Consider the following 12,653-nt stretch of genomic DNA (forward strand, 5'->3'; position numbering starts at 1 on the left):
TCAAAATTGTTCCGAAAGTGGAGTTTAGAACTACTTAAAGCTTAGAATTGTGGTGACACAGTACCCATTTTTCCAAAATGTAGTACTTTTGACGTGAGATAGTATACTAAGGTCGATAGTTGATACTTATTTTTAGTGTAAACTCGAAAAGAGTATCTAGACAAACATATGTAATTTATAATATAAAATAAAACGTGAAAGTATTTGTAGAAATAAATTGACTAATTTAAAGTGAACAATTCAATTAAAAGAATAAAATAAATAATGTTAATCATTGATCATTAGATAAAATATTGTTATTTTGTACACATAGATGATTAATTATAAATGATTATAATGTCAACCGATTAATTATAAATGATTATAATGTCAACCATTGATCCACTCATTTCACCTATGTCTCACTTTAGAGGTTGAAAATCAAGGTTGGAAGAGCATGCAAAACAAATTTAAGATGTTTTAAGAAAATATAATTATTTGATACCAATTGAAAAAAAGGTGGGTATTTATAATGCAAAATAGATACAATTTTACATAACGTAATAAATAAATATAAATATTTATGCGTCTTGAAATTATTATTTTTTTACTATAAAATGGTTGGTTGTTTTTGCTGTATTCAATCAATAAATTTTACAACATCAAAGTATTAGTATCTGTCTGAAAAAAAAGAAATTCTACGATGTCGGTGTTCATTTAGAAAAGAAGAAGAAATAGTATGATTTCATCTCTGATTTCAGACAAATTTTTTTAATATAAAAAAAAAGTTAATTTTTGTATAATTATAAAATATTCATAAGAATTTTAAATTATGAGACTCTTCAAGCATTAAATAATATAATTTAATGATGTAAAATTAATAATGTCACAGGGGAGTATCTCAAACTTGAAAATGAAACAATAAATGCTTAATTGCAGTTTTGATTCTTCTATTTTAACTGAATCACAAAAGTAGTTCATTCATTATATTTCTCTTCAATTTTGGTCCCTCAAACATAATTTTGGTCCAAAACTTGATGAAATTTCATTTTTTTTGCATTTATTTAAGTCACACCATGCCTCAAGATCTCATTTGCAAAAATTGTACCTGAAATATATGATCATAGATGGTGTAGTACGACTTTAAAAAATGAGATTTCATTAAATCTTAGACCAAAATTCTGTTTGGGAGACCAAAACTAGGGAGAAACAAAATGGGGGACTACTTTCGCGATTCAACTAAAATAGGAGGACCAAAACTGCAATTAAGCCAACAATAAATTGAGAGAACGAAAAATATGTGTGTATTTTTTTATTATATTTGTTTCGTTTTCTAATTAATGATAAGTCCATAATTGTTTTTTAAGAATAAATATAGGAGGCAGAGAATATGATACGGTTGAAAGAAAGAAAATGATATACGGGTGATTTTGATTGAAATTAAATACATAACATAAATATTTAAAATAGTGAAATATATTTTGTCTTTTAAATATCATATTTTTATTTTAGTTTTTTTTTTAATCTTTTTTTTTTTAATTTTGGTCGTTCTAATTTTTTTATTATCAATTTTAGTTTATATTTTTTTAATAAAAATTATGTCGCATGTTTCAATTAACATATTTTGAAAATATATTATTTATAAAATTTTAAATTTTAATTAGTTTAAAAATTTAATTATTTAGTCTTGAATTTTTATTAATTTATCTATAATTTTAAATTAAAAATTAAATTATTAAATTAAAGATTAAATAATTAAACAATTAAATTAATGATATAAGTCAGAACAATAGTATATCATAAAAAATATTAATTAAAATATTATATATGAACTTTTGTAAAAAAAATATTGAAATTAGTAATTGAAAATTTGAAAGATTCAAAATTTGTAGAATCTTTTTATAAAACTAAAAATGAAAGTTAGGATGTTGTAAAAAAAAAAAACTATAAATCAATGTTAAATGGTTAAAAGTCACATAAAATTGAAGACACGATTTTTTTGATTTTATGACTGTAACAATAAATTCAATAAAATTAGAAGAAATGAATGTATGTCTAAAAATTTACCTTTTGACCATATATGTAATAATTTATTGTGATTAGTGGTTAGAATTTGGAGTGACATTTAAATACGTTACTCGATGTACCAACTATATAATTTGCCTAATTTACCAAACATAAAGGGTTTCTTTTCTTGTTCTAATATGTTGGTGTTGATTTATCATGGTAACTTGGTAGTAGTAGTAAAGCGCGCCAAATCTTCGTAACTTTACACCGGAGAAACTCCCTCCACCACCGCAAACATGGGAAAGCAAAAGCAACAAGTCATTTCTCGTTTCTTCGCCCCAAAACCCAAAACACCTTCATCAACCACCGCTTCACCTCCTTCTTCTTCCACTCCTAAAATCTCTTCCACCGTCACTTTCTCTCCATCCAAACGCCGCCTAATCTCTCACTTAACATCTCCTAACAAACAACCCAAACTCTCCCCACACACCAACAACCCTGTACCCTCTCCACCCAATCCTTCCCTCCACAACCGCTTCCTCCATAAGCTTCTCGAACCCACACACCCACAGCTTCCTTCCTCTTCCAAACCGGTAAAGTTCACTCCTTTAGAACACCAAGTAGTGGAACTCAAAGCCAAATATCCTGATGTTCTTTTAATGATCGAAGTTGGTTACAAGTATCGTTTTTTCGGCCAAGATGCTGAGAATGCTGCTAGAGTTTTGGGTATATATGCACACATGGATCATAACTTTTTAACTGCTAGCATACCAACTTTTCGATTAAATGTCCATGTGAGGAGACTTGTGAGTGCAGGGTACAAAGTTGGTGTTGTTAAGCAGACTGAGACTGCTGCCATTAAGGCCCATGGTTTGAACCGGTCCGGCCCATTTTGTCGAGGTTTGTCCGCGTTGTACACCAAGGCCACACTCGAGGCGGCTCAGGATTTGGGAGGAGAGGAAGATGAGTGTGGGACTAGGAGTAACTACTTGCTTTGTGTTGTGGAGAAGAGCATTTTGGGAGAGAAAAGTAGTTGTGGGGTGGAAGGTGGTTTTGATGTGAGGATTGGAATTGTTGGTGTGGAGATATCAACCGGTGATGTTGTTTATGGAGAGTTTAATGATAATTTTTTGAGGAGTGAACTTGAGGCTGTTGTTGTGAGTTTGTCTCCTGCCGAGTTGCTTCTTGGAAAACCTCTTTCCAAACAAACAGAGAAGGTAGTTTTTGGTTTTTTGTTTTATCTGCCATGATTTTAGTTACTAATCTAACAAGTGATGAAACGTTTGTATATTCTTGCCACACATTTCAAGAATTGTAATGTTGTTTCATTATGTTATAAATAGAACTTCAGATTGTAGTTGCTACTACTTGCTAGAATCTAGGTGAAACGATTTTGATTGTTGGAATGTTGATGCTTGATACTGCAGTGGATGGTGTATCTATCATACATCATAGTACATAGACCATCTAAGATTAGATCTGTAGTCCAGGTCTATGTATCTATCATAAATTTTAAGCTTGGAAAATATACAATACAAATCCCTTATCTTCGTTCAGAATTCAGATAGTTGGTGTGAAATTCTGATATAGCTTGTAATACAATAGATTTTGAACTATCTGAACAGGGGACAGAGTTGCTAGAAAATTGAAATGGATGTTTTGATTAGAGCAATGTATCAACACAATTTAATGCATGGGTATTTTCATTATGGTAGGTATGAATTAATCCAAACTTTGATTTAATACTTAAATTGGGTCACAAAAAATTTTGAACATCAATTTTAATCCTTCATAGTATAAATAAGCATAAGCTTAGGACTAAATTGATGTCCCAAGATCTATTTGTCTATTTAAATATTAAATTAACCAAATTGATGTCAACTCATTGAAGGGCCAGCGTCATATCCCATGTATGTTTAAATGAACAATTTCAGTATTTATTCTTAATTTCTTACCATATGCATTGTGCATGTTTGTCCTCACAACATTCTCAGTTTTCTTGTAATTCAATACATTGCCATTTAAAGAATGTAGAAATCATTTAATGCTTGGAAAGCTTATTTCTTAATCCGTAAGATAATTCCTGTTCTTGTTAATTAATATTATTCAATGAAAATTTTATGCCTATGTTAAAGCATGTAATAATCCTTACAACGAGACATGTTCTCATAAATTACTTACAGTGATCAAAAGCTGAAGTTGATAAATTATCAATATAAATTCTCTAACCCTAAGATCCAATCGTGTGATTTGATCTATTATTAGTTATTATTGGCTTTTGCTGGACCCTCATCAAATGCTCGTGTGGAGCATGCCTCACGAGATTGCTTTACTGATGGAGGTGCTTTTGCTGAAGTTATGACCTTGTATGAGAACATGTGTGTTGACAGTCCATCAGATTCAATGCACAGCAATGAATTGGTTGAACATAGAAGTCAGCAAACAGTAGCCAAGGTACCAACTACTGATATTTAAATATTTATAGTACTTGATATCCTTACAGCAAGCTTCAAAAAGTTTAAAATCATTATTATTATGAGTATGCATTATGTCATGGGAATTTGTTATTATAGTGCAGTATAGTTTGAATCAAAATCTGTTTTACCTTTGCCTAAGTAGGAGTAAAATGGAATATGTAATACAAGTTTAGTAAGGGACAAACAAATCATAACTTAAAGGTGAAAATTGGATAACCTACAATGCCATAAATCCTGTGTTTAAGTAACTTGGTGGATAAAGGAAAAGGATACAAAGGGAGACATCAGCCATAAGATCAAAGATAGGCGGATAAAAGGGAGGAATGCTTTGGATTGGTTGTGACTTGTAATATTGAATCATCAGTCAAGCTTAGAGTAAAATTATACCGCACAGCTATTATTTATAATGCTGTATGACACTTATTGTTGGGCTGTAAAAAACCAACAAAAATGTATGCTTAGTGTTGCAAAGATGAAAATGTTAAGAGGAATAAGTGGTTACTACAGACATGATTACAAACTAAATCATTAGAGAAAAAGTAAGGGTAGCTCCCATTGTAGAGGAGAAAGTAGAGACGTAGAGTCTCATATTAAGTGATTTGGATATGTGTGAAGAAGACCTGGAAAAGCATGGGTGTGTAGAAGCACCAGGAAAGATAGTTGACTAGAATAGATGGATGATACTCCATTAGTCAGAGGTAGAGACAGACCAAAGAAAACTATGTTGGACCATTAAGAGAGATTTAGAGGTAAATGATTTATCTTCAAACTCAATTAACAAGTCTCTTGATTCAGGTAATGAACTCCAAAAAGGATTGGATGTTGTTGTTGTTGTAGTGGATTGTAATTTATGATAGTGTAATCAATTGCTAAGTTTTAAATATTATCTTTTCTAATTAAGTCTTATTGGTTAAAAAAATTCTTCCCAAGAAAATCATATGCCTGCAAATTTAATTTTACTTTGAAGATTATAGCTTTACATTAATTTTTGTTGCAATATCTATTGATTACACACTTTGTTCTATCTCTACTCTTTTGATTATCAAGGAGGTGATGGACCTGCCAGATCTGGCTGTCGAAGCTTTGGCCTTAACCATTCGCCATTTAAAAGGATTCGGTTTTGAAAGAATTCTGTGCTCAGGTGCTTTAAGGCCCTTCGTAAGCAATACGGAAATGACTCTGTCAGCCAATGCACTTCAACAACTGGAGGTAATTATAAGCTATATTTCCATTTTTGAGATTAGTTAGTAAGGACTAAGGACAAAATATACTTAGCTTTTTTTTTTAAAAAAAAGACAAACATACTTTACACCTCCATGGTGGATGTTTCAATTTTTTCTTTCTGTTTGACAGTGTGACAATTATAAACCATCATGTGTAGTGGATGGAAATGGTTCACACGATCATTTTGTGATGATAATAAGCTGCAAAAAGTTTTATCAAGTTCATCAGAAAGGTGGTCATAACTAAGTTAGATAAGCCTAAATATCCAGTGAAATTGCCTCATTAACTGTGTCAGAAGAGTCTCCACTAATTACTAATCCTGTTAACATGTCTCGGACCAATAATTTGGTTTTGGCATTCCTGTGGAACATGTATAAATTTCACTATTTATCAATCTAGTCATACACTTAAACTGCCCTTTCTTTCTCTGGTTCAAGTTTAGTTCTTGTAGATTCATATAAAATATTTAAAGTATAGTAATTAAAGATCACGACTTCTTTGTTGGCTGGTGACAGCGGCATGTATAAACTCCCTAATCATACACTATTTCTTTTACAACTTATTATAAAGTTTATTCTATATTGTGTTCTTGTATAAGCTAGTATTCTTTTTTTCCCCCTTGTGCCAGCTTAAAATTCTCTTTCAGATTCTTGCTGCTAAGGAGTGTTTCTTATATTTTTCAGGTTTTACAAAATAACAGTGATGGGTCTGAGAGTGGTTCCTTGCTGCAAATTATGAATCGCACTCTTACAATATTTGGTTCTAGGCTTCTTAGGCATTGGGTATGGGATGCTTTCGTTCCTGATATTGAGTGTTAAATTCTCTATTATCTTCCCTTTACCAGCCGAAAAAATTCTTTGTTTGATTATTGTTCTTGTGCATGATACAGGTATCACACCCATTGTGTGATCAAACCTTGATTTCTGCTCGTCTTAATGCTGTATCTGAAATCGCAGAGTCCTTGGGATCTTGTAATAGCATGAAGAATCTTGGATGTTTTGAAGAAGATTCTGACGTAGCAATTGTGCAGCCTGGGTTAGCGTACATACTTTCTTCGGTTTTGACAGCCCTGGGCCGAGCATCTGATATACAACGCGGGATTACAAGAATTTTCCATTGCACTGCTACCCCATCTGAGGTGATAAATATCTTTTTGTTGGATGTTCACATATTTCACTACATTATGTAATTTAATCAACTGTCCTAGCTAAACATATTCTACTAACTTAGTGGCAAAATTCTCTGCTTGGGCATGCCTATATTTCAACTGTTTGATGTGAGTGCTTGGTCCATCTTCAATTTAAGAATAATAAGCATGCCTGGACGTTGTTAGTGCTTTTACATTACATAGTTTGATTCTGAGTTAGAGCAGCCACGGATAAAAGCAGGATTAAAAACCCATCCAAGTTGTACAAGTGTGTCGACATGCACAACAAGAATGTGGCATAGATGAGGCCTAGGTGCCTAAAATATGAGTTTTTTTTTTTTGTACAAGTGCTTAATATATAGGTTAGGGAGTTAGGGGTTAGTTAAGGGGTGTGGAAGATTGCATTTGAGTAACTGAGAAAAATCAGTTGTAAGGGGAATACCTTGTAAGGTGATTTACTGTCTTGTTCTGTTCACCTACAGAATATCTTGTAAGGTGATTTACTATCTTGTTTTGTTCACCTACAGAATAAAAATGTTTCATTCTTTCTTCTTCTTTAGTTCCTAGCACTGTCCCTTTGTATATTTCAAGTATCTAAAATATAGTGCTTATCTAACAAAAATGTATCTAAAATATAGGCAGTATAGTAATTTGTATAAGATATTCAAAATGAAGATCAAGACTGTTTTCAAGCCGTGTTTGAGTTTTTCTGGGTTAAGTTAAGAAAGTGATCAACTGTCATAAATTTATTTCTTTAGGTGAAAATGTTTTTACTGTTTGAGTAGCTAACCAGGTAAGTTCAAACTCACTACATACTCCATAGAATTGCGAACTTGGCATAATTGATTTTATCCAGCGGCTCTTTTTCCTAAATTCTTTCAGATGGCCCTGGCTACGTCTGCCCACTATAGAACAGACCGGGAACAGACCTGAATCCCGTGAGCAGGCCCACTGGCTCTTAGTATGTCTTTTTACTTTTCTGATCTGGCATGCATGATAACAACTCAAACTCAACTTATATTATTTCAAAAGCAAGAGAAAGGCACCGAGATCCCGCCGTTGTTTGCGCTATGCCAATAGGATCATCTTGGGAAATCTTGGATTCAAAAAGTTTTTCTAAAGGACTGTAAATCCTTCCTCCTTTTGATTAATTGTTTTTGGTTTCTAAATTACTAATTACATAACTGACTACCCTACCAGTGTAGTGTCTACTGACTGAGTGGTGAATTAGATTGGATGGGTCGATGGAGATTAAAATTAGGAATTGTGGAAAGGACTTAAGAGACTATATCAAGACTCGCTATAGGATTTGAGTGCTCATCCATTCAATATTTTATGGGTGATTTTGTCTTTTAGAAAAAAGGTAGCTTGCTTACATAGGGCTATAGAGTTTAGATGCAGAGTGAAGTAATGATCAAGAATATTGCTATTTCGGAACAGTTGTACTCATAGTCATTCAGATTCTTAATAGATCATATTAAATTGGTATGAGTTCACTTCAAAAATTTTAATTGACCAGAATCTTCTAGCTATTGATTGCTTCAATCATGCTGTCTTTTTACAGTTTGTTGCCATTATTCAAGCTATTTTGTCTGCTGGAAAACGACTTCAGCAACTTAACATAGGAGAGGGGGATGATAATAATAAATTGCGCTCTGATTTGCTAAAGAAGTTAATTTCAACTGCTTCCTCTGCAAGTGTTATTGGTAATGCTGCAAAAATGTTGTCATCTTTAAATAAAGACTCTGCTGATCAAGGAGATCTAACAAATATGATAATTGCAACTGAGGGACAATTTCCAGAGGTTTGTCTATGCTTCTGTGTAAAAAAATTACGCATTATAATTTGCTTCTTTTTGGGCTTCATTTAATACTCTCTGCTTAAAATCTGATTTATGTTGAAAATATGACTATGAATAGGTAATTACAGCTCAAAAGGATTTTCAGATGGCAGTGGAACAATTAGATTCATTGATTGACTTGTACCGCAAACGGCTTGGAATGCAAAATTTGGAATATATGTGTGTTTCTGGTGTAACTCACTTGATAGAGGTAGTTTAACTGAGACATGTAATTGTAATTTTTTTAATACTAACATTACAGATGCTGGAAATATGGTTACAAAGTACCTTCTAGTATTCTAGCTCTTTTTACATTGTTGCTCATATTTTAGTTGCCGCCTTTTTGGCATTTACTTTTCTGTTTGATATGAAACATTTGCATGCATGCTGTGCCGTTATGATATTTGTAATGCTCCGAACATGTGCAAACTGAAAAATTGAAATATTGGTTTTAAGGAAAATTAAGGTCATGCTTCTCTTTTACATGCTCTATCTTTTGGTTGTTGATTGTTTGACTGATTCTAAATATTAAGTTATTACCAAGTGTCTAAAATTTGTTTTCATTTCTACAGTAAACTTCAAAATTAATTCCAATTATCTGTTTCTCGTCGGGAACTCTAATTCAACAATTGAGTTCAAAACCATCATATATTTATACAGAATTAATGGTTGGTTGTGAAGAAGTTATAATTGTTATTCATTTTGGCTGCAGTTATCAACTGATGTAAAAGTGCCTCCAAATTGGGTTAAGGTAAATAGCACAAAGAAAACAATTCGGTATCACCCTCCTGAAGTAGTGACGGCATTGGATGGGTTATCATTAGCGAAAGATAAGCTTACTGTTGCCTGCCGAGCTGCATGGGATAGCTTTCTGAGGGATTTCAGTAAACACTATGCTGAGTTCCAAGCTTCTGTTCAAGCACTAGCTGCTTTAGATTGTCTCCATTCACTTGCCATTCTTTCAAGAAATAAGGTTTATTCTAGAAGGGTTTTTCAAGTGCCTCCAAATATTTTTCACATTTTGTAACATGGTTCTCTACTTTCTGTGGCAGGGTTATGTCCGCCCTGTTTTTGTAGACGATTATGAGCCTATTCAGATACAAATTTGTTCTGGTAGACATCCGGTATGAATTTCACGGTTTGATATTTTGTATGTAATTCACGTTGTTGTGTACTTGAATGTATTTGAGCTGCAAATGCTTGCTATCGTTCTTGTTTGTGTATTTAGTGCACACCGTCATTTGTATTTATTTCCTGCAAATGGTTGTCACTGATTTGTGTTTGATTCAAATTTCTCACTAATTAGTAACGAAAGGCTCATTATGGTAAGTCATTTGTCATCAGGTTTTGGAGACTACTTTACAAAATAATTTTGTCCCAAATGATACAAGCATGCATGGCGATAGAGAGTACTGCCAGATTGTCACTGGACCCAATATGGGGGGGAAAAGTTGCTATGTTCGCCAAGTGGCTCTAATCGCTCTCATGGCTCAGGTAGGATCAACCCACTGCCTGCTACGTTGCTTCTTTGCGTTAGTCTGAAGGGAAATTATCCTTTACGGGAAAGGTTTCTTGTTGAAATTGAGTACCATCAAAGTTGTCGAATGATTTCCATGTCCGAAATATTTAACCTACTGCTTTTATTTGACAACTGTGTCCCTTATGTTTGTTGCTTTATTGAAACATGTCCTGATCTCTCTAGGTTGGTTCCTTTGTACCAGCCTCATCAGCAAAACTGCATGTCCTGGACGGGATTTACACCCGGATGGGTGCTTCTGACAGCATTCAGCAGGGGAGAAGCACCTTCCTAGAAGAATTGAGTGAGACTTCACATATACTTCATCGATGTACGGGGCGTTCACTGGTTATCCTTGATGAACTTGGGAGAGGTACAAGTACACATGATGGCATGGCCATTGCTTATGCGACATTACATTATCTTCTGAAGCAGAAGAAAAGTTTGGTCCTATTTGTCACTCATTATCCAAAGATTGCATGTCTGGAAACTGAATTTCCCGGCTCTGTAGCAGCATATCATGTGTCACATCTGACCTCACACGATGATGCGAGTAAAAACTCCAACAATCATGAAGACGTCACTTATCTATACAAGCTTGTACCTGGGGTGTCGGAAAGGAGTTTTGGTTTTAAGGTTGCTCAACTTGCACAGGTAAGTTCACAACATTATATAGTATTCCCTCTGTCCCATAATAAGATTCATATAAAGTTTTTTCACGTAGATTAAGAAAAAAAGAATTGAATGAGTTTGTGTAATAATTTTATAAAATTATGCTTATCACCTATTGGGTAGTAACCATTGTCATGGATGTATAATGAATTATAAAATTTGGGAGTGATGCATTCAATACTAATTTTGGGGTAAAGTTGAAATAAAGTAGTTAATATAACATTGATAAAATAAAATGATTGTTTTGAGATAATTTTTCTTTCCTAAAAAGACACTTACTTTGGGACACACGAAGTACTTTGTACTGCTTCTAAAGCAATTGGTTGATTTTGTCAAAGCTGATTTCCCTCCTAAAGACACTTCATTCGTTACAAACAAACATTATGGCTAGGAAGTTTGTTTACAACCAGTGATGCTTTTTCGGAAATAATGAAAACAGTTCTTTTTTGATATTTTTAGTGTTTTTGGAAAGGCATACAATTATTCATTTCGAGTGTCTCTCTCTTATCTTATTGTTAACAAATAAAGTATTAACACAAATTTTAAAAAATGAAAATAAAAAATATTTTTACAAGGTAAGATGACCCTTAATTGTTGGATTCTAATATATTGATTCTAATTAAAGATTATTGTAAACACCGTGTTTTTCAGTTACCGTCACATTGCATTAGCCGAGCTATTGTCATGGCTTCTAAACTAGAAGCACTAGTAAACAATAGAATACATGGTAGATCAGGAAAGGAGTTGTTGTTGGATGCACCTGTTATTGATGAAGATCAAGAACCACATGACTGTCCACGTCAAGAATTTGGTAGAGCATATAAGGAATTCTATTCAAACTTAAAAGCTGCAATATTAGATGATGACCATGCAAAAAGCTTTCAACTTTTAGAGAATGCTAGAAGCATTGCAAAATCATTAATTAGCAGGTGAAGTACCTCCTTCCCCCTTTTCTTTTCTTTCCATATTTTATAAAAGAGCCAATACTTTCTCTATGTTTGTATCTCACTTGTAATTACTTCTTTGATCTCATCATCATATACTAATATGTCAGTTATTTTCCTATTGTTGTGACAAGATAGGCAGTTTAAATCTCTGACTCATTTTTTTTACTTGTAATATATTATCTGCATATTATATTTACCATCAGAATTCTTGTCCAATATTGCATAATATTATCATTTTTAATTATATTAAAGTCATTGACTAATTGGTTTGTTCTTGCTGATAGCAGTTGCTTCAAAATTTTCATCATAACTCTTGATTTATCTTGTTCTTTAACAGGTCAATGTAGTTTGTATAAGTGAGATGACATGCAGTTTGTCAATGCAGGGTTCAGAAGGTCTCCTCTAGTGTTGTATAATGTAGATAATATTTTGATCAACATTTTTGTATATGCTTTGAAGTTAAGCCTTCCAATTTTTGCTTCTTTGCCTCCTTCCTACCTTGTTTTGTTTTTTTACTAAAAAATATTCCTTCATTCAAGAGTATAAACAAACGTAATACATTTAGGTTAATAACATAAAACAGAAAAGTATCTACGAATTTGACAATTAAAATAGCCTGAATGCCCATGTATCTAGATCTTCAACGTTAAAGTCATTGGTTGAATCTGTCTTCACTCGATCAAAGCTAATCTATTAATTTGAACAAAATGAACACTATAATAAGGAGGGAAAATCAAATAGATCTGTTGAAAAATCATTTATTTAAATAAAAGAATAAAAGAAAAGTAACATAGAAAAGTGATTTGAGACAAAAAAATGACATCAAATTGTCCTTTTTCTATTC

General features: G+C 32.9%; 1 protein-coding gene across 1 annotated transcript; it reads left to right on the top strand.

The window, feature by feature from the left end:
• The first annotated feature begins 2,160 nt into the window (after nucleotides 1-2,160).
• LOC101502126 (DNA mismatch repair protein MSH3) lies at nucleotides 2,161-12,304 on the top strand. Its single transcript, XM_004496524.4, has 13 exons — nucleotides 2,161-3,203; nucleotides 4,252-4,440; nucleotides 5,511-5,672; nucleotides 6,371-6,469; nucleotides 6,577-6,825; nucleotides 8,399-8,638; nucleotides 8,754-8,885; nucleotides 9,387-9,647; nucleotides 9,727-9,798; nucleotides 10,019-10,168; nucleotides 10,377-10,844; nucleotides 11,514-11,791; nucleotides 12,147-12,304. Exons 1-13 carry the CDS (start codon nucleotides 2,283-2,285, stop codon nucleotides 12,154-12,156), a joined length of 3,231 nt encoding a protein of 1,076 aa, XP_004496581.1. The 5' UTR covers nucleotides 2,161-2,282; the 3' UTR covers nucleotides 12,157-12,304.
• The last annotated feature ends 349 nt before the right edge of the window (nucleotides 12,305-12,653 follow it).

Source organism: Cicer arietinum, chromosome 4 (assembly GCF_000331145.2).
Source record: "Cicer arietinum cultivar CDC Frontier isolate Library 1 chromosome 4, Cicar.CDCFrontier_v2.0, whole genome shotgun sequence".
Lineage (NCBI taxonomy): Eukaryota > Viridiplantae > Streptophyta > Magnoliopsida > Fabales > Fabaceae > Cicer > Cicer arietinum.

Coding starts and splice junctions, on each gene's coding strand:
- LOC101502126 (XM_004496524.4), top strand. CDS start 2,283: ATGGGAAAGCAAAAGCAACAAGTCATTTCTCGTTTCTTCGCCCCAAAA. Junction 4,441..5,510: donor GTCAGCAAACAGTAGCCAAG/GTACCAACTACT, acceptor TTGATTATCAAG/GAGGTGATGGACCTGCCAGA. Junction 10,169..10,376: donor TAATCGCTCTCATGGCTCAG/GTAGGATCAACC, acceptor TGATCTCTCTAG/GTTGGTTCCTTTGTACCAGC.